General features: G+C 47.2%; 1 protein-coding gene across 5 annotated transcripts in view; it reads left to right on the plus strand.

Annotated features, from left to right (window-relative positions):
- SRGAP3 (SLIT-ROBO Rho GTPase activating protein 3) overlaps window positions 1–21,944 on the plus strand; it is a 230,801-nt gene that overhangs the window by 104,063 nt on the left and 104,794 nt on the right. For all 5 annotated transcript variants that reach the window (XM_070390687.1, XM_070390688.1, XM_070390689.1 and 2 more), the window contains exon 2: window positions 3,678–3,870. In XM_070390687.1, coding sequence (XP_070246788.1) covers window positions 3,678–3,870 — 193 coding nt within the window. The remainder of the gene's footprint in view (window positions 1–3,677; window positions 3,871–21,944) is intronic.

The raw sequence follows: 21,944 nt of genomic DNA on the forward strand, positions 1-21,944 counted from the left end.
ATGTCACAGGTGTACCTGCATAGCTTGTTACAGTTCCTAGAACAAAATGTGACCTTGGACAAGCTCCTGATCTTGGTTGACAAAAAGCCTTGGTTTCTTCATCTGTACAAATGGATAACAGTAATATTCATGTCTTGTGTGTGCTGTGTGCGAGTGTGTGATGTGAGTGGGATGTGTGTGTTACATGATATGTATATGTGGTATGTGATGTGTATATGTGAGTGTGTATGGTGTGTATGTCTGGTATGTGGCATGGCATGCAGTATGTAGTATGTCTGGTGTGTATGGTATATGTGTGCTGTGTGTAAGTGTGTGATGTGTATGTGTGAGTGATGTGTGGTATGTGGTGTGTGGTATGTATGTGTGTGGTGTATGGGGTGTGTGAGTGTGTGTGGTGTATGTGTGGTGTGTGTATTATATGGTGTGTGTAGTTATGGTGTGTGTGTGTGTGTGTGTGTGTGTAGTGGGTGTGAGGTGTGGTATATGTGTGTGTGGTGTGTGTGGGAGTGTGTGTGTTTGTGTTGGGAAAGACTCACATAATCACAGCACTTAATGTTCTGGGGTAAAAGCATTTAGTAAAGGTAAATAGTAATTTGCTATACAGATATTTATATCCTGATGACCCATATGTGCTGGGAGAATCCACCCTCAGCGCTTAAATTTCATTTGAGGAGCCCAGGCAGATAAGACATGTACATGAAAGAGTTAAAAAACAGCAGGAGGTGGTCTGAGACTAACTTAAGTACCGCGGGAGTTCAGAGGGGGGTCACCAGGGCTGAGCAGTTCCGAATGCCTGGGAGGAGCAGGGTCTGACATGGGCTCTAAAGCAATGATTTTGATTTTAAAACTTTTTGCTTGCCTACCCTCTACATGAACTTTGGCAGAAAAAGGTCTCTTTGCCTCACACATTTTAACTTGACATCTGAAAAGTTTCATTATAAGTTTAAGTAGTTACAAAGGATATAATTTCTGCCATATTGTAAATATTGACCTTGTAGAATAAAATTACACTACTCTCTTACATGCATCAAATGGAAGCTAAATAACAGCAATTTTTAATTTTTCCTTTTTATTGAAGTTTCATGTATAGATAGTAAAATGCATAGATCTTAAGCATGCAGCTCAGTTAATTTTTATCAGTGTACTGACTACCCAGGTAGAGGTGGGTATATATCCAGCATTCCAGAAGGTAGCTTTGTGCCCCCTCCCAGTCAATATCCCCCCACAGGTGACATTTCTCTGAACTCTATTATCACTATATCATCATATATACCAGCATAAACTAGTTTTGCATCATTTCCTTTGTTCTGGCTTCTTTCAATCAGCATGAGGTCTGTGAGATTCAAGCATGTTGCTGCAGTAGTTCATTTTTCGTTGTTGCACAGTATTCTATTGAATGAATATTTCATATTAAAAAGCCTTGTCTACTCTTAATGGGCATTTTGTTAAGTAATACTGAAACATTTGGCTGTAAAGATACTGTGATTTTTCTTCTCTCTATATATTTTGTGGACATAGACACTGATTTCTTTGGGGTATGTATCCATGAGTGTAATTGACAGGTCATAGGATAAACATGGGAATACATTTAGTATCCACCACCATTCATCAGAAATTACCTGCACAAGTCAGAAATTTACATTGTTTCTTTCTTTACCTTCTTAACTCATAATTCCCTTCTACTTCCTTCACAGGACTTTATCTTACTATATTTTCATGCTTGAAAAACTTTTGATTACTCTATCATATTTTTTTTTACCCAAAATATGTATGTGAGTGGAAATGGATGTTTAAAAAATTTCCTTTGACCACAAAACTCTAAGTTATCTTTCTTTTGGGTTGATTTATCATACAACTCATGAAAATAACATCAATGTTTTATAATTTGATAAATAACGACTAAACATAAAAAGTAAGAGTATGGGAAACACTTCTCACAATGCAGTGAATAGGGAGATGGATGGCAGTGCTTCTCCTACGTGAAGGTGCATAAGGACCATCCGGGGATCCTGCTAACATGCAGATTCTGATGCAGAAGGGCTGGGTTGGAGCCTGAAATTCAGCATTGCCAATGCTGTGGGCCCACGGATTGCATTTCGAGTAGCGAGGTCCCTAGATTAAAGAGTTGCTAACACCAGCAGTCTCCATGGTCCACTTTTTGGTGCCCAGACACCTTGACACTTAGGAACACTGCACCATAGTCAGATTCTGGATGAGGGAGAAGTTGGTCTTCTGCAAGGAGGGAGAAGGCCGGCTGTGAAGAGAGAGGTGGGAAAAGAGGGGTGGTGTCATCGAGACTGAGCCACATTCTCAGGCAGAGCAGAAGAGTGGGGATGGAAACAGGATCTCCAGCTGGTTCCCTTAGAGCTCTTCCTGCCCGCGGCTCCTTGGGGAGCTTCGTGTACAAAGGGTAGGGCTGCCCCTTTGAAGACCACTTCTCTCAAGGATGCTAAGACGGTGCCGCTACCCTCTCAGACAGGGTGCCCATTAATGCAGGCGGGATTGGACATTTCAGGGACTGGTTTGGATGGTTTTACAGTGTGCTGGGGGTAAACCCCGAGAAGCTAGGTTTGGGGCTGGGTGGTAGATGGCCTTGAATCCATGCGATGGAGTTGGATTTAATACTCAGGCAGAGGGGGCCATGGGCTGATTTGAGCAGGGCACTGGTGTGAGCAGTGCTGTGGGGACACTGATCTGTCTAGCAGCTCCTGGACGCCGGGGAAAGAGTTCAGGCAGTGACAACACTGTGGGCTTGACAATAAGGTTGGCTGTGGTTCCTGGGATACCCAGGCTGTGATTTTCATCTCCACCACCCTCCAGTCCCCACCCTCACCCCTAGCTTTTGAACTTTTTCCCGGTTTGCTCGGTCAGTATTTCCTGAAGTGTGGGCTGCGTGCCTCTAGGGCAGTGATGGCGAACCTTCTGAGCTCGGCGTGTCAGCATTTTGAAAAACCCTAACTTAACTCTGGTGCCGTGTCACCTATAGAAATTCTTTGATATTTGCAACCATAGTAAAACAAAGACTTATATTTTTGATATTTATTTTATATATTCAAATGCCATTTAACAAAGAAAAATCAACCAAAAAAATGAGTTCGCGTGTCACCTCTGACACGCCTGTCATAGGTTCGCCATCACTGCTCTAGTGGTACCTGAGAGGTTAATGCATGGAGCTCAAGATAATTCAGAGTGGAACACCGGCATGGCCTTAAGTAATACTGAAACCCAAGAGCAAAAGGCATTCCCTCTCAGCCCTTTCTCAGTCCGGAGCAACATCTTTCTTTAACACCACTCATGTTCCCATTTTCCTTTTGTCGGTAGCGAGCAGTTTAGGCTTAGGGCCTTTGATAAGCAGTCATCTCTAGTCTTTACAAAATATTTGTTTTCATGAATTGATGTTCTATGTAACAGGATGGCAAGCGGTCCTAGTTTCCCCTTACGATAGTGACATAAAACTGTTCATTTAAAATAACCTCATTTCAGTAAGAAAAGTGAGCCAGTTTACTAGATGATATGGCAGAAATAACAATGCTGGAGGCAATATGCAGTGGTTTGACTTTGGGTTAGACCATGTGGCAAACCCTGGCAAGTGCCAGATCATTGTGCCAATGACCCAAGAGGCTCTGGGTGGTCCCCACCAGCCTAACGTCCTGTCCGTTCTTTGCCTCTGCCTGCAGAGATCCGCACGCAGCTGGTGGAGCAGTTCAAATGCTTGGAGCAGCAGTCGGAGTCTAGGCTGCAGCTGCTACAGGACCTCCAGGAGTTTTTCCGCCGGAAAGCTGAGATCGAGCTTGAGTACTCCCGCAGCCTGGAGAAGCTGGCTGAGCGGTTCTCCTCCAAGATCCGCAGCTCCCGGGAGCACCAGTTTAAGTGAGAAGGGACCAGGGTCCGGTGGGGGGGGGGGGGGGGGGCGCGGGTGCGGCGGGGAGGCAGCGCTGCGGTGGGCGGGCGGTTGGCCACAAAGCTGAACGGAGGCAAGGACTCATCGGAGGAGGATGGCTGCCTCTGAGGCCCTGGGTCTGCAGGACGCTACACCTCCAAGCCTCAATCTTCCTTGGTGGAAAGTGAAGAGAGAGTAGTTCCTCCACATAAGGATGCTGTAGGGAATAAATGAGCAACCCGAGAAGACTGCTTTCACAGACCGTAAGTGCTCAGTAAATGGTTGCTGTCACTCTCAACCACCAGGCACTGTGGGAGCTAGCCTCCATTTGGGCCAAGGTGACTCCCCACCTCCCTTCAGGTCATCCTGGCCCTATCCAGTTCTCTTGTACTTCAGGGTCCGCCAGCCCACTTCCAAATTCCTTCAGCACAAGGACCTCAGCATTTCTTCTCCAGGGAACTGTTGCTCAAGCATTCCTCTTCATTACTCCCTGGGGGACCCATGCTGCCTTATTACTTACCTGAGACACATAGACTCTGTGCTAATTTCTCACACCCCACGTACTGCGTTCCTGGAGGCCTGGTCCTCTCAGGTCTGTAGGGACTCTGAGTCCTCCAGCTACAAAACTCTCCTAGTGCAGGCAGAAGCCAGCCTCCTTGGGAGGCATTCGCCCGTGGGCAGCACCACTTGCAGCCCTTTTTCTTTGCCATGCTTCCCAGATGTTTTCCTCCTCGAAGCATCTCTCCAGCAAATGGCCCTCAGCCCTCGGAGACCAGAGACTTGCTTCAACACACCGGACCTGATCCTTCTTCCTCTGTGTTTAATTTTTTTTCTCCCTTTTGTATATTTTTAAATTGTGGTAAAATACATGTAATATAAAATTTACCATCTTAACCATTTTTAAGTGTACAGCTTAGTGGCATTTCTGTATCCTCAGCACCATCCATCTCCAGAACTTTTCTTCTTCCCAAACTGACACTCTACCCATTCAACACTCACTCCCCCCCCCACCCCCCACCCCACCCCCCCACCCCCCGCCTCCAGTAGAATGGCAACCACCATTCTACTGTCTCTATGGACCTGACTACTCTAGGGACCTCATTTAAATGGAATCACACAGTACTGGGCGTTTGTGACTGGCTTATTTCGCTTAGCATAATATCCTTAAGGTGCATCCATGTTGTCGCATGTGACATAATTTCCTTCCTTTTAAAGGCTGAATAGTGTTCTGTTTATGTACAGACCACAATTTGTTTATTCATTCATCTGTCGTTGGATGCTTGGGTTGCTTTTGCCTTTCTTTGTAATTTTGCATTCCACTCTGGGCAGGGAGCACGCATCCTTTAAACACCTCTAAACATCTTCCTCAGTCTGGGCCACAGCATTTGAACACTTGCTTTGGTGCCTTTTTCTCTTGACATTTGGGAATAAGAAATGGCTTTATTAAAAGGCAAAAATTCATTACTCCTTTGCAAATATTGTGCTTGTTTTTCTACTCAGTTTCATCTCTTTAAATGTTCACTGCAGAAGGGAGTTTCTATTAATAACTTTCTCCCAGGCACTGTCAAGGTCCTTTCACATACAGAATCTCATTTTTCTGATATATTTTTTTGGAGAAATTTTACGTTTGTTTTTTTCAAGTGACAAAAGTAAAATTCTCATTGTATACAATTTAGAAAGTACAGAAAAATAGGAGAAAAAGATGCACAGTCCTGACGGTCAGAATCAACCGCTGCGCACATCTTGGTGCCTTTTCTCACCCGTCTTTTACTAATAACAACAGCAACAGTAATTTATTGAGCGGGTTAACTGAGCATTTCTTTTGTGCCAGGTGGGTATTACTATCTCATCTTACAGATGAAGACAGTGAAATTCTGAGAAAGTAGACCAGCCATTGGAGACGGATTCGAACCATCACTCTGGTTCTGCCGCCTCGGCCCGAGACAGGAAAGGGCCTGGGTGGAGCCTGGGGGCAGCTGTAGAATCCGAACACTCCCCTGAAACCACAGGCACCCACAAGCACTGGGAGACACACGCTGGGAAGCCCAGGTCTCAGGCTGAGCTGTCACTGGAGCCATCCAGGCCTGTGTGGCCGTCTGGAGCATCAGCTCCTGCCCCCTCTCCTTCCTGTTGGTTTGGAGTCAGATCCCTTCCCATTCTCAGTGTGAACAGGGACGAGAGGGGAAAGGCGGGGTCGCCTGTTCCCTGGCTTCGCCTGTAATGAGCTTGGCCAGCCCCTCCTGGGTTCATTAACCGGAGCCACCAGACGGAACAGGAGCCCCAGCTGGCAGTCGGGCTAAGCAGGCTGCTTGACAGAGTATGAAAGTCTAATTAGGGAGTGGACCAGGCCAGTGCAGCTGGTGTGGGCCTCTGCATGATGCTGATGTGACTGCAGAGTCCCCAGTGGGTTTTGGAAACAGGAGTCTGTCTGGATCTGCCCTTTAACCTCAGGGCCAACCAGCACTGACCCCTGGCTGCCTCTTCTTTGGAGCCTCACATAGGGTCTTCTTCCTGGCTTTCGAGAGAAGCCCTGTCCTTCTGTCTCACAGACACTTCATTTAAGAGTGTTTCTCTGTCTTCCAGGTAGTCTCTCAGAGCCTTGAGGGCAGGGTCCAGGTCTTGTCATTTTATTCCCACTGCAATCAGCCCAGTGCTGGGCAGAGATGGGGTATTTGCCAATGAGTGGGAGAAAGGGAGGGAGGGGATTTACTCAGTCTATAAAGTCCACTCTGGCTGAGAGGTTTGGTTCAGAGAGGGAATTAGTTTGTTCAAGATCTTACAGCAAATTAGTGGCAGAACTGGGATGGGAACCATCTTAGTCTGTTTGGCTGCTATAAAAAAGCACTATTGACTGGGTGGTTTTTAAACAGAAATCTATTTCTCACAGTTCTGGGGGTTGGAATTTCAAAATCAAGGTACTAATATGCTTGTGTTCTGGTAACAGCCCCCCGCCCCCCACTTTGTTTTTTGGCTGGTAGACTGCTGATTCTCCTTCTATTCTGAAGCAGCAGAGAGCAGAGAGATGAAGTAAGCTCTAGTGACACTTATAAGGGCACTGATCCCATTCATGGGGGCTCCACCCTCATGACTTCATCTAATCCTAATTACCTGCAGAGGCCTCACCTCCTAACACCATCAGATTGGGGGTATGGTTTTAACATGACTTTTGGGGGACACAATAGGAACTCAGGTCTCCTGACTCCAGTGTTCTTCCTTTCGCTGTGAGCCCCAGCTGCTCCCTACCCACCTAGACAATAAAAACATTTACAGTTGCCCAGGAGGTGCTGTGTCCAGGGCTAGACTTATCTGGGTGGCATGCAATTCAAAGAAAGGCTCAAATGATGGCTCTGAGGGTTTACCTGGGGCAGGTTGACTATTGAGAGAGTAATACCATCACATGTTTCTTTTCTCCTGTCACATGTTTCTATTCTATATTCTAATCACATCCTTTTCAGAGAACTCTGCCATCTTTGCTCTCTTATAATCCTGATGATAAGCCAAGGGCATAGAGAGGAGTCAGTGGTTTTATTTCAAGCCAACTGAGCACCAGACAAGCCAAGTGGCTTATCTGACAAAGGACCCCAAGCAAGCTGTTGAGTGGGGAAACCCACAGTTCCCTACTTCCGAGCTCAGGCTCCTCTCTGTAGGAAGCCATGCCAGTCGTGCATTTATTTGAAATGCAGGTAATGAGGACCTCTTATTTTCTTGTGTTCTGTGCTGAAGACACAAAGATTAACAAGACACAGTCCTTGCTCTCAGATACTCTCTCTTATCTCAAGAGACAAAGCATGCCCGTGATTGGTATGGTTGGGACAGGCCCCCAACCCCTATGGCTCTGCGCTTTGAGCCTGCCACCTGCTTGCTCTCCAGGCCTCAGCATTTAGATGTCACTGTCTTTGGAAACTTATCTTGAGTCTGACCTGGTGCTTCCTCTGTGTGCCCATCATATTCTGTACCTGTTGACTTGCTTATTCACCTAATATTTTTTGAGCCCCTGGAGTTTAGCATCCAGTGGAGCAGAGAGATGAAGAATCAGACATAAAGAATGAAAAGAAAGACAGTGTGTCATCAAATGATTGCTAGGATGGAAGTAAATAATACGCTGTGTTCTGGTTATTAATTCTATGTAACAGCAATACCTCCCAAACTTAACGTATCTCCTGCTTTAGTGGGTCAGAAATTTGGACAGGGCTCAGCTGGGCGATTTTTCTGCTTTCTGTGGCATCAACTGGAATCAGCTGGCTATATTCAGCTGGCAGCTGGTCTGGGCTGGAAGGCCCAAGACGGCTTTACCCATGTACTTGGCACTTTCGTGGGGATGGCTAGAAGGCTGGGCTCGGCTGGGTTGCCTCCCTCTCCATATGGTGTCAGGGCCCCTCTAACTAGTGCTTCAGCCAGCTGTTGGGCTTTAGACCTGGTATCCCAGGGCTTGGAGAGAGAGCAAGGGGGAAGCTGCAGTCCTCTTCAAGGCAAGGCCTGGAATGTGCATATCATCACCATCAGCCCTGGCTCGGCATCAAGGGGATAGGAAACAAAGGCCACCTCTAGTTGGAGGAATGTCAAAGGATTTGCAACTCTCTTTAGTCCTCCACACTGAGCTAGAATGGCAGTCAGGGAAGACTTCTGGAGGCAGTGGCATTTAAGCAGAGACCTGAGAGATGAGAAGGAATAGCCATGGGACAGTGTGAGGGAGAGAGAGCCCAGGGGCTGGAACAGGTGATGGGTGTGGAGTGGGAAGTCACTGAGGCATCATAAGTAGGAAGTAGCATGATCCAATTTTTACTTTTAAAAGATTGCCCTGGATTCAAGGGGGATGGAGTGGAGCTAAGGAGACCTGTGGGGTTGGTGGGAGTATTGCTCTCCAGGCAGCTGGTGATGGCCGCCTGAGTGGCAGCAGAGCAGATGAAGAGGAGTGGACAGAAGCTGAGAAAGCTCTCAGAGGTAGAATCGGGGCAAAGAGGAATCAAGGATGTCTCCCACTTCTCAGTTCAGCAATGGAAGGATTTGAGGAGAGGGGTGAGGCAAAAGCTGCCACCCTGTTTTGTAATAGTCCCTTTTCTTCTCTGTCCCCCGTTTGATAACCACTGGACTACATGCTTTGATGTGACAGAAAGGGTGGCTGTTGCCCTGGGGTCCCTAGCACCTGGTCCAGGTTTGGCATATGGTTGGCACTCACTAAATGCTTGTTGAATTAATCAATAAAGGTCAAGTGATAATTAGAGTTGCTCTGGGGTGGGGGTGGTGAGAGATAGGGAAGGGACATTTACCTTCTGGCTGCCTCAGGAGCTCGGTGAGTCCATTTGGGCTAAGGGCCACCCTCTCCTGTGCCTGGAGCCTGGCTCAGTGTAAGAGGACAGAATGTGGGTTCCCTGACGGGGGCATGGGGACCACAGAGGCCAGAGCACTAGTTTACAAAGTGTGGTCCTGACCAACAGCAAACCTGCCCTGCCCCCCAGACCTGCTGAATGAGAAACTCTAGGGGTGGGGCCCAGCAGTCTGTGTTTTAACAAGTCCTCCCGGGGATTCTGATGACCATTCACATTTAAGAGTCGCTCAAAAGGATGATTTTAGATGATAAATTTTTTACAGCTCACTGCCAGGCCGTGCTGACCTTCCTGACCCCTCCTTCCCCAGCATAAAATCCGTATTCCACTGCCCTTTCCCGGCCAGGCCTGGCCTGAGCCTGGCTTGTCCTGGAGCTGGGAGCCCTTCCTGAGCAGGAGTGTGTGTGTGTGGGGGGGGGGGGGGGGGGGGGACAGGAGGCCAACATCTGCCTCTTGGGGAAGGTGGATGTTCTTCATCAAGTTGGATGGTTCTAGGAAGCCAGAGGTTTTCTGGGACTAAGGCTTTTTCTTCCTCCAGAGCAGTGTTTTCTTAAGGTACACTGGTACTTTTAAGATGAGAGAGAGAGAGAGAGAGAACAGGAACGAGTGGAGGTGGGAACAACTGCCTACTCTGGACATTAGGATATGGAAGGCTCTGAAAAGTTTTGCAATAAAGAAGCCTGGTGACCTCTTTCTGAATGCTACTTGACCACAGAATTCTCCCTCCCCCATAATATTGATTAACATTTCCCCAAACCAGCACTCCTTGTTTGGAAAGATCTGTTCTAGACAAATGCCAGATTCCCTCTGGATACTAGCACTGCATGCAAACAGTGCTCTACAAGAGAGGCGACAGAGCCCCTGCTATTCTGAGTCCTCAGTTTGGATAACCCTCAGCTTCCAGGGGACATACCTGGTAAAAATGGTCTCTCTAGAAGTGTGGGTTGCTGCTACTAGTATTTGGACAGGTGGAAAGGAAGGAAGGAAGGAAGGAAGGAAGGAAGGAAGGAAGGAAGGAAGGAAGGAAGGAAGAAAGAGAGAAAGAACGAACAGGGAATTCTATTCAAATATGTTTAAAATAAGGGAAGTTGAATTTGGAAAGAGCTGGGAGGTGCTTGGCTAGTTAATGCATAAAGCTTAATATTCTATGCAAAGGAGGTTTGGAGCATCTCTCAGCATCCAGAGCAGTTGGGAGGGAGGATTCCAGTGAGCAACTAATTTGATTGCTGAGAAAGTGCTTTTGTGTGTTTTTGTGTGAGAAAGGGGGAATATAAAGCATTACAGACTTTTTTTCAGAGGTTGCATGTTCCTAAAAAGATGCTATAATTTAGACTTAGCCCTACAGGTGAATTCTAAGCAGAGAAGCACTTTTGTAGCTGGTAAATTGAACCTATAAATGTGCAAAGGATTCAGAATGAAAAGGTTTGCTCAGAACGAGGTGAGGATAATGGGGTAGGCCCTCCAGGTGGGGCTCACTTCTCCATTCTAGCTACTACTATTATGATGACTATCACACAAGTAATGGCTTTCCCGTAATACTTTCCAGAGCTGCTATTCTCTTAGTACGGTGTGCAATACAGATCTTTCCTGATCTTTTGGAGTCTGTGCTGTGCAGGTGTTTAGTCTTTCAAACACCTCCACGTCCACATTACCACATGCCAATGACTCTACCAGGTGTTTTTCATGCATTGCCTCGTTTAACCTTCACAGTAAATGTTGTGATCTTTGAGGCAGGTACTATCTCTGTCTTCCTAGTTAAAAACATTGAGTAACTTGTCCAGAGGGACAGCTAGGGCAGGTTAAGTAACATAGCTAAGATTCTAATCTTGGGTCGTCTGGCTCCAACATGCAAAACTGCTTCTATCTGCATGACTTTGGGTATGTCCCTTCACCTCTCTGGGCTGGTTTAGTGTTTCCCGAGAGTCACCCATCAGTCCAGACCACGTTGTCCTTGTACTGGCATCAGGGGCTCCCCCCTCTCCTGCTAGTCAGTTCCTGCTCATCCCATCAGAGCCAGTTCAGGGTTCGCCTCCGTTAGGAGCTCCTGCTGTTGATCCCAGACCCAGAGCAATCTGTGTGTCACTCTTACGGGGCTCGAGGCCGATTATCGAGGAATGTTCCAGGTCGTAATTCTGATTCTCCAACTTTGGTCTGCCAGCTGCTTGAAGGCAAGGGCTACCCAACAGAGCTACAGAGTGATCTGCAGATGGCTATTACCTTTGCTGGGCATGGATGTGCCCAGGCAAGGCCAATCTGTGAATCAAGGCTGGTTGCTGCTAGTGCCAGGTCTGGGGCCACATAGTGAGTGGTATGGAGAACTCGAAGGCCAAGTCAGTTCATTCATATGGAAAAACCACTGGAAACAGCGGGGCCTCGGGGACTCACCAGGGCCAGGTAACAGCTTTAGCCAGGTTGACAGAGACTCAGATATGGTACCCAACTGCTGGCAACACTTCTGTCTGGAAGAAAGCTGCCCCTCCAGGTCTCTTCCTGATGACAGACAATTCAGTTCCTCTCTGTATGTCCCTGGTGCCTTTCGAGCTGCTGCCCCAGCACTGGAGCTCGGAAGGGGAGAGTTCAAGTAAGCCCATGTATGGGCCCTTTAAGAGGAATGCCTGGAACTGTTGGGACCTCCATTTCCCCAAGCCACAATCCCTGCTGGTTTTTACAGCCAAAAGTAATGGGGGCTTCTCTTCCTGTCACTGGAAACCTGGGCTGGGGGATCTGATGTGGGGCTGGGACCCCTCTCTCCTCAGTGGGAACCTTTAGAGTTGAGATATTGAGATATCCTTCCCAATTTTTTAAAAAATATATTTTATTGATTTTTTACAGAGAGGAAGGGTTAGGGATAGAGAGTTAGAAACATCGATGAGTTAGAAACATCGATCAGCTGCCTTCTGCACTCCCCACTGGGTATGTGCCCGCAACCAAGGTACATGCCCTTGACTGGAATCGAACCTGGGACCCTTGAGTCTGCAGGCCGGCGCTCTATCCACTGAGCCAAACCAGTTAGGGCATCCTTCCCATTTTTATCTACCACACATGGGTGTGGGGCCAGCCCATTCCTCACCTCCCCACCCCTACCAGTCTCGGCGTGGCTTCTTTAAATCCCTAGTTGTAGGACTTGCATTCAGCTCGATTTCAGGTGATTCTGAACGATTGTTGTTCTGTAGTTAAGTTGTAATTTTGATGTCTCTATCAGAGGTCTTTGAATGAATAACTGAAAAGTCCAAATGACAACAAAATGCCTTTTTCAAATACATGAAGAAAATAGGCTTATTTTGTGTGGCTGCAAAAGGAGAGACGTGAGATCCAAAATAGCATTTTCAGAGAAGCTGACTTCAACTCAACCTTGAGAACATTCCAGTAGCCAGAGCTGTTCAGCACACCAAGGGCTGCCTTGGAAGGTGTGAGTTCCTGATCTGTGCAGGTGTGTACTCAAAGGCTGGGCCTGGGGCCACTTAGTGAGTGGTATGGAGTGCATTTCTGTAATGTGATGGATGGTCAGACCACATTAATGCTTCTCCAAATGAGGGAGGGATCATTGATAGCACATGAGCCATAAATATTGAATTATCTTTTGAATTCCCTTTCCAACTTTGTGGTTGCCTCAAGGAGAAAGTCTTGGTTTGGTGCTAGTGTGTTGCTAATGCTGCTCTAATCTCTCTTTTTACAAAGTGAGGACAGACCTCAGGCATCAGCATCTGCCTAGGACTGGTGATGTGGTTATGTTTTCCTTACACTTAGTTTCTCAGTTACCTTTTATTTATGCCAAAGGAAGCTGGTTTTTTAAATATTATTTTAACTAAGACTAGGGAAAGCCCTTTATAAATAAATTCAGTTAAGTAAAAAAGGACAACTAACAGGGAGGTGGTTTGTGGGAATGGCGAAAGTCCTGAAGCCGGCTTGACACCCCTGGGCCCCTCCCAGCTCCTCCTAGAAAGTGGACATCTTTCATTGCAACCCCCTGTATCCTCCAACTTCCTCTTTTCATTGCTGGGAGGGATTTTATGGCAGGAGGCTCAGCCTAAAAAATGGTCATTGCAATGGCTACAGCCCCTTCCTGTTTTCCCTGCTGGTCCTTTCCCAGATGCCACCCCAGGTTTCCTGGGGTCCTCAGAGACTATAATCAGTGACTTCCAAAGTATTAACCAGGACATGATTTATTTATGTATGATATGCTTGATACATGTGATGCAAGCATATCATTTAAATTTTATTCTAAAATGAAAAGTAGCCCTAGCCTGTTTTGTTCAGTGGGTAGAGCATCAGCCTGCAGATGAAAGGTCCCAGGTTTGATTCCGGTCAAGGACACATGCCCAGGTTTCGGGCTCGATCCCAGACGGGGCATGCGGGAGGCAGCCCATCAATGATTCTCTCTCATCATTGATGTTTCCTTCTCTCTCTTCCCTCTCCATTCCTCTCTGAAATCAATAAAAATATATTTTAAAAAAATAAATGAAATGAAAAGTAGATGTTGTAATAAAGGAGATTTTAACCAGCTGTAATAAGCAAGGGTTTAGTTTTGACTTGATTCCATTAGGCAAATCTATATATATAAAAGGCTAATATGCTAAGTGTCCGTCTAGGTCAGTGGTCGGCAAACTGCGGCTCGGCAAACCATGGCTCGCGAGCCACATGCAGCTCTTTGGCCCCTTGAGTGTGGCTCTTCCACAAAATACCGGCTCTTCCACAAAATACCAACTTCTGCACATGCGCCACGAAGTTTCAATTGCACTGTACGTGCGCACCCGCACGTGGTATTTTGTGGAAGAGCCACACTCAAGGGGCCAAAGAGCCGCATGTGGCTTGCAAACCGCAATTTGCCAACCACAGGTGTAGGTAATGATGTCCCGTAGCAATGCCCTGCTTCCTCTCACTAGCGAATAGCCTCCTTGCAGTTTCTTCAGCCCAGGAACACGACTTGCTTTATAGCCAAGTGGAAACATTTCACACTTTAACCAAATGTCTGTGAAGCGTTTTCCTGTGCCTCATCTCATTTGATTCTCACAGAAGTCCTGGAGTAGGTAGATAGGAGACTCTGTTGAATCCTATTTTCTTTTTATTAGCCGGAAAATGAAGATTTAGAAAGCTCAGAAACTTGACCAGACTGAAAAAAAGTAAGAAATGGTGGACCTTGAAAATGACTTAAGATTTTCTCACTGCACAGAATATAGTTAAACACTGCTGCAGTTAAATATTTTACCCTTTGTTCTCCCCGCGTGATCTACAATAATAGTCTGCTTCATGTTGATATTTCCTGCTGTGTTGTTGACAGTTACCTGAAAGAGAAGTTGGGGTGCTTCACTGGGCTGGAAAAAGGTTAGCTACATCAGAAAGCAGGTCTAATTAAACAAATTTATTCTATATCTATAAAAGGCTAAATTGACTCACGCATGCACGATACATATAAAGCTCTCACTGGTGCCAATTGTATGTGCGTGTTTCAGTCTGTCATTGTTGATCATGAATTTGGTTGACACTTCCGTTATAGAGAAAGGGCGAATAGTGACATTAAAATATTTCTTCTAATTAATTTCTTTTCAATGTGCACAAATTCATGTACTGGGCCACTAGTAAGGTAATAATGACCTTTGATGATTATACACTACCTTACACTTTGCAAAGTGCCTCCCTAGCCTTTAGTTGCTTAAATTCTCCCAAGAATCCTCTTGGGGCTGACGGCTGTCAGGGAAGATGCCATCATACCCACCTTACAGGCAAGGGACCTGAAGGCCAACCAGGGTGAGTATGGCTTAAAATCCTCATCTCCTGGCCGAGGATCCATGGGTCAGGGCCCTTACTCTGCCTAGTACTGTACATACCAGGTGATGCACACCTTTTGCAGGAGGATAAACGAAGGCAAAAGGGACTTTGGAGGGAAAGAGAAGATGAGATTGGCCAGGCATTGCCTGGTGGCAGGGATTTTCATTCTGGTACCAAGAATATATTCAGCAAGTTCAAGGGGAGCTCAGAGATAATACATCAGACCCAGTGTGCCATCACTTTGAGGTGTGAGGAACAAATGAGTGAGGGGATAATTCTGCCCCAGGGTGGAGGGGGAGTTACAGGACCATTTGCAGTGGGCCTTGCAGTACATGTAAGAGTTTGTAGCGGGGGAAGGTAGTAATGGGAGGAAGAAAACCAACATTTGTAGAGAACTTACCATGGGCCATACATCTACATTATACACTAGTCAGTGGATTTTCCCAACAACCCAGTGAGGTGCTGGTGGTAATACAGTGGGGCCTTGACTTACGAGTGTCCCGACTAACGAGTTTTTCGAGATATGAGCCATCTCTCAGCTGATTTTTTGCTTTGAGTTGCGAGCTAAAATTCGGGTTATGAGCCAGCTTCAGATACCCCACCGCTAGTTGGCGCAGCGAACGTCACAGTGAACGCCACAACATCAGCCCAGCATCACGTGTCTCACTCGTTCACTTTTGATTTGACATATGAGTAATTTGAGTTACGAGCTCTGTCCCGGAACGAATTAAACTCGTAAGTCAAGGCCCCACTGTACTAGTGATGATAATAATAATTATTATTATATCCTGGATTTTGATGCTTATAGTATCCCATGAATTACCTCATTTAATCCTTAAAATGCCACTGTAAGTGCTATCAGCCCATTTTATAGATAAGGAAAGAAAAGGTTTAACTAACTTCCCAAATTCACCCAACTGCTCAGGGACAGAACTGGTATTTGCCCTCCAGCTTTGACTCCATAGCACCCCAGCCTGGTAAGCAGAACCCACTTCCGCCAGGTGACCTAATGGATGTAGGCCTTCCCTTTCTGAATTACTCTGTCTCAGGGCTGGCATCAGCCAAAGGCAGCTTCAAAGTCAGTAGATTTCACCTGGCATGAAGGGGCTCCCTTGCCCGAAAGCCTCAGGCCTGCCGTCTCCCATGAGGCGGCTTGAAGGCAGAGCCCTACATCAAACTCTCCCCCCTCACCTGGGCGGCTGCTCTGCTTCCCACCTGGCTTCCCTGCCCCTATGATCACATCGCTTGCCCACTTAACACCTTCATTCAGCCTTGGCCTATGAGGCTCTTCGTAATCCAGCACTGCTAGCTGCCTCTGCTTCCACTGTGTCCTGCTTCACCCCTGTTCTACCCAGATAACCTGTGAACAACCCATGTCTGACTTCACAGCTTCACAGCCAGATTTCCCTCGGACTGCAATATGCTCTTACCTCTCTTTGCCTTTCCACCTGGCAAACTCTTGTATGTACTTTAAGGCCCAGTGCAGATGTTCCAGTGACTCTCTCTCTACCCTGAGGCAAAATTAACTACCTCTTCACTCCTCTGGGATCTAGTTTTTCACAGAGCATAACATAGTAGGCATCAGTTACTCTCTCTTGCAGCCTCTCCCCCCACTTCTTTTGATAACAATATCTAGATTTTCCTCTGGGGAATCATCTCTGAGCAACGGTGAGCCTGTGACCAGCAATACATCATCTTGGCCACAGAGCTTTAATCTAGGGAGATACAATTCCAGGCCTTTTGGTGGAACAACTGGGGAAAAGCTTCCTGTGGGGATTACTAGCAGTAGGGGTATTAATGGTCTGGAGAGGGCCTGCCTAAGAGTGAAGCTAACAGAGAGAGAGGAAAGCAGAACCAAGAGATGGAGAGAATATGAGGTCCTGATGACATCCTGGGATCCAGCTATGCCTGAGGCCAATCACCTCCTATTTCTTTATATTTTTTTATTAAAATTTGTGATCCTTTACATTTCTCTTCTTCCGATTACTGTCATTTTTGCTTAAACTAGTCTGACGTATTTCTGTTGCTTCAGCTAGTTTTTCTGACCAATAGGCATAATCCTTGGTTAGTGTTACTTTCATGTACTAGATTGTGAGCCTTTTCAAGGCATATCCAATCATCTTTTTAATCCTCTGTGACTAGCACAGGACCAGCACATAGCAGAAACAAAAAGTATCAGAAGAGTGAAGGAATGAATTAGATTCTGCCAAGGGCTATGGAAAGATACAAGGAAATAAAAGAGATTGTTTCTGCCTTCAAGGGGCTTATAGAATAGAAGTAATCAAGTGAAAATGAGGTCATTAGTGTGGGCCCTACTGCAACATGACTGATGTCCTTAAAATAAGGGGACATGCGGACATACACAAATGTACAGGAAGAATGCTATATGAACATAAAAGCAGAGATCAGGGTGATGTGTCTACAAGCCAAGGAACAGCACAGAAGCCAGGGAAAAGCCATAGAACAGTCCCCTTCACAGTCCTCAGAAGGAACCATCCTGCCAACACTTTGATCTCAGACTTCTAGCCTCCAGAACTGTGAGATAATACATTCCTGCTGTTTAAGCCACCCAGTTGTGACACTTGTTATAACTGCCCTGTGTACAGCAGTACCAACCCAGGTGCTCATCCTGTCCTTCAAGGACTGGCTCCTACAACCTCTTGGGCCTGTCTCCAGCCCTCACCCTCCCCTCTGCCCTCAGGCCACACTTACCTCCTCTCAGTTCTAGAAGGTGCCCATCGTGGAGCCTTCACACTACTGCTGGGAATGCTCTCCCTTATTTTTGTTGTGTTGAAACCTACCCATCCTTCTGATACCAGCTCATCCTCTGGGCACTTTTCACCTATTCTGCCGACTGTGTGGCACCAGAGACCCAGTGGGGAACAGGACAGATGTAAGCCAGAGAGGAGTCAAAGACCAGAAACAAAAGAGTGAATAGGACAAAATTCAGGTGTGAAAGTGCTGAAACAACATGAAATGGGGTGGTGTGCTATAGATGGGGCGGCGGCGGGGAGGGAAGAAGAGGGCAGGAGCCTGCTGGGGTCAGGGTAGGCCTTGACTAGAAACATCTCAGGAAGGTCTCAGTGACAAGAAGGACCAGCATGATGAACTGACACCCACCTCCACCTTCCCTAGGTACTCTCAAGGCACCATGCATTTTTCCTTCACACCCCTACCCCTGTTGCCATTTCCTACCTATTTATGTGACTATTTGATTGACACCTGAGGCCCCCACTGGATTATGAGCTCCCTGCATCAGGGAGCATGCTCGCTTTGCTTACCACTGCCTGGCACAGAAGATGGCACTCAGTTAATACTCGCAGAACTGATTATTCCTGTTTCAGGATAGGGTAATGAGTTCCATTTTCTGCTTGGGGCAGCTTAGGTAGCAAGAGGTTAACCACACCTTTTTGGCCTTGGAACTGTATTGAGGGAGTGCTTTTCAGAGGCAGCTTTGCTGGCAAATGCCCAAGCAAGCCCAATGTAAAGCCCAAGAATGTTCTGGAAGGGAGCAGGAAGCCAGAGGTGTCAGCTGCAGGAACTAGCTTCCCTCCCCGAGAGACTGCGATCCCAGGCCAGTAGATTTGGATCCATCTGCAACGTGGGGCTCGGAAGGCCTGGAAATGGGTTCTGTTGGCGAAGCAGAATCTTCCGGCCCCCAGCTGAGAAGCTGGAGAAGCTGGCTCACTGCTAATTTCATTTTCCTAGCTCACCAGCTTGGCAAGGCCTCACTCCTCTAGCTGCAGTCTCGTGGAGCCTCAGACCCAGCTCTCCTAGCCAAAGAAAGAAAGCTGTGACTCACCAGAAAATTTCATTGCTATTTTCTGGCCATATATATATGTATATATATATATGAAAGTTCTCGAATTATGCCTTAGCTCAGCAGCTTCCACCTGCTGCATAGATGCTCACATGCTAGACTGGAAAAGTAGAAAAGCTGTTCCAGATGTGCCTCAGAAGAGAGAGCGCAGGTCCAGGTTCATTCTGACGTCCTCCAAAAGTGGGACTACAGCAGGAAAAGATGGCTCTCAGGTCCAGGGCGGGTCTCGCTTTCCAAAAGAACAAGTAACCTCCTAAAAAGGGAAGGACAGAACTGAAGGTCCCCAAAGGCCAGTGTCGGGTTCTGCCATCTGTGGCCTGGGTGCTTCTTTCTGTGGTTCCCAAACAATCCATAAGGCCAACAGGATGGTGAGCCATGTGCTGGTCCTGTAGGTGCAAGACCCTGCACCTGCCCCCTTCTGCGCCTTGCTTTCTGGGCTGCAGCCCCACTGGCCTTTATTCGGTTCCTTGAATTCACTGAGTTTCCTGCCCCTCAGTGAGCCTTTGCCCATTCTGTTCCCTCTGCCTGGGACTCACTCCCCCTGAGTCCCTGCTCCTGAACCTCTTCCCCTGCTCCCTCTTAACTCTTTCTTCAGAGCCCAGCCGTGAGACCCCTTCCTCAGGGACACTTCAGTGACCCCTGAAGTCAGGTCAGGCCCCATGTGTCATGGGCTCTCATGGCGCCATGCTCTCCTCTCTAGCACTTTCTGCAGCTTGACTTCACACACATTTGCTGAGATCTCTGAGGGTTATCCCTCCCCCACTAGACTGTGAGCTCCATGTTGGCTTCCGTGTTTGTCTTTCTAGCCCAGGCATATCCATCTGGATGTTGCGTAAGCCCTATAGACTTGTCATGTTCAAATAAAACTCATCGTCTTCCCTCCCGATCCCTCTGCTGACCTGCTTCTCCTCTTCTCAGTATATGCCACTTCTTCTCTCTCCAGGGCTGAGCCTGGAAAACTTGGGAGTGGTCTCCCTCCCACCTGCAACCCTAACCCCATTCAGTCTCCAAGTCCAGTCAGTTTACCACCTAAGAATTTCATGGACCCCTCATCTTCTCTCTTGGCTCCTGCGAGCCCATCCTTCTCATGGTAGGAGAAGTGAAAATTCAATTTTGCTATTTCACTCCCCTGCTCCAAATCTATCCGATGGCTCCCCAACAACCTCAGAACAAAGCTCAAACTCTCTAAAGGGACTTAAAGGCCCTTGGCTGTGTGCCCTCTGCCTAATTCTCCAACCTCGTTTATCACTCCCGTCCCCATCCCCACTCCAGAACACCATGCTGAAGCCCCCCTCAGCTATGTTCAATTCACCAACATGCTCTCTCTAGCCTCTGTCGGGGCCTTTGTTCATTACATTTCTTCACCTTGAAAGCTCTGCCCTATAAAACCATTCCAGCCTTTAGTTCTCAGTCTAGAATCTGCTTCCTCTAGGAAGTCATCCATGTCTACCTCACCACCACCTCCTTTGCTCCACAGCCTCCTTCTCATCACTACATGAATGAGACTGTATTATCGGCTTGTTTCCTTGTGTGTTCCCCTCACTCGAGTGGAAAGCTGGTGGGATCAGGGTCTTGCCTGCTCTGGTGTCTGCTGCATCCACAGCATCCAGTGGTGCCTGGCACATGTGCACAGACAGGAAGTGCATGACTGAAAGCTTGAATGAACCAGGACCTTCATCTTCCCAGCAGCTGCTCACTTGGACAAGTCCTTGGTTGCTTTCAGGTAGCTTTCTCCTCCTCGCCTCCACTCATCCTGCCTCCCCTGGTAATTCCATCTAAGGCTGCATTGCATCCTGCCCACAGCTCCTCATAGGAAAGTACTGTCTTTTCTGCTCTTTCTCTCATACAACCTCCCTGACTAGGTGGCCTAATTAATGGTCCCTGAGCCATCCTAGAACTTCTGCACCCTTTAAAGATCTTTTTCCTCCCTCCACCCCCCCCCCCCCCAAACTCACCTTCTGGCTGTGACTTCCATAAATTTTGCACATTTAATTCCCTGATGCTGTTCAATTCTCAAATCCCAGGCTGAGATAAGCCCCCAAAGTAATTTAGGTAACAGCTTAATTATCTCATCTCTCCTTTACTCTAATCTGTCCATTTCCATCGCCACCTAGGAAGCAGTGAAAAATGGGATCTGTAAATAGGTTTCTTCCCAACCCTATTTCTTCCCTTGCAGTTCTTATCTTGGTTCATGTCAATAGCATCCACCCAATCACCTGAGAACTGAACCTCAAAATCACCATCTACCCCTCCCTCATACCCTCTACTCTCTTTCCAGGATGAATCCAAGATCATCTGCTCTCCTATTGAGGAGTCTCTGAAGTTCAGCCTTCTCTGGCCACCTCCCAGGCCCTTATTATCTCTATTCCCTTGGACTGAGTTCACCTTCTGACTGGTCCTCTTGTTTCCAGCCCCATGCCTATGCCCACACCCATCCACCCATCTACCATCTACTCATTTGTTTACCCACCCACCCACCCATCGTCCTTCCTGGAATTCAATACCCCCCAGCCTCCCATCAAGTCCTTACTCTGTCTCCCCAGCCAATCAATACTCTCCTACCGCGTTTGGAATTCTTGCTCTACTGAGTTGCTTCTCTTTGTATCCATGGTTCCCTCCATCTATAATTCCAGCTTTCTCTGCCTCTCTATTTGGAGAAAACTTACCCATTTTTGAAGACCCAGCATAAATGTGACCTTTTTTCATGGGTCTCTCTTCCACAGCATCTCCTCTGTATCAGGCACATTGTTGGGCACTGGGTGTGGTCACTAAAACAGAAACAATCTTTGCTCTGAAATAATTTACAGGTGAGCAGGGGATGGAAACTCCTTAAGGCAGACGTTCTCATGAGTGTGCTTCAGAATCACCTAGAGGGCTGGTTAAAACACATATTCTGGGCCCATCCCAGGGTTTCTTATTAAGTGGTCTGGAATGGCCCTGCATTCCAATAAATTCCCAACTGCTGCTGCTGGTCCTGGGATTACACTTTGAGAACCTGGGTCTTGGAGTGTGGTCACAGGCATGCTCTCTGGAGAGGTATCATTTAAATTGAGACCTAGAGGAAGAGAAGGAGCCAGTCATGACAAGAGCAGGGGCTAACATATTCCAGACGGAGGGAGCAGAGTGAGTGAAGGCCTCAGGTGAAAAGAGCTCT

This window comes from Myotis yumanensis, unplaced genomic scaffold (genome assembly GCF_028538775.1).
Source record: "Myotis yumanensis isolate MYYU_CA2020_CCGP unplaced genomic scaffold, mMyoYum1.0.hap1 SCAF_14, whole genome shotgun sequence".
In the NCBI taxonomy this organism is placed as follows: domain Eukaryota; kingdom Metazoa; phylum Chordata; class Mammalia; order Chiroptera; family Vespertilionidae; genus Myotis; species Myotis yumanensis.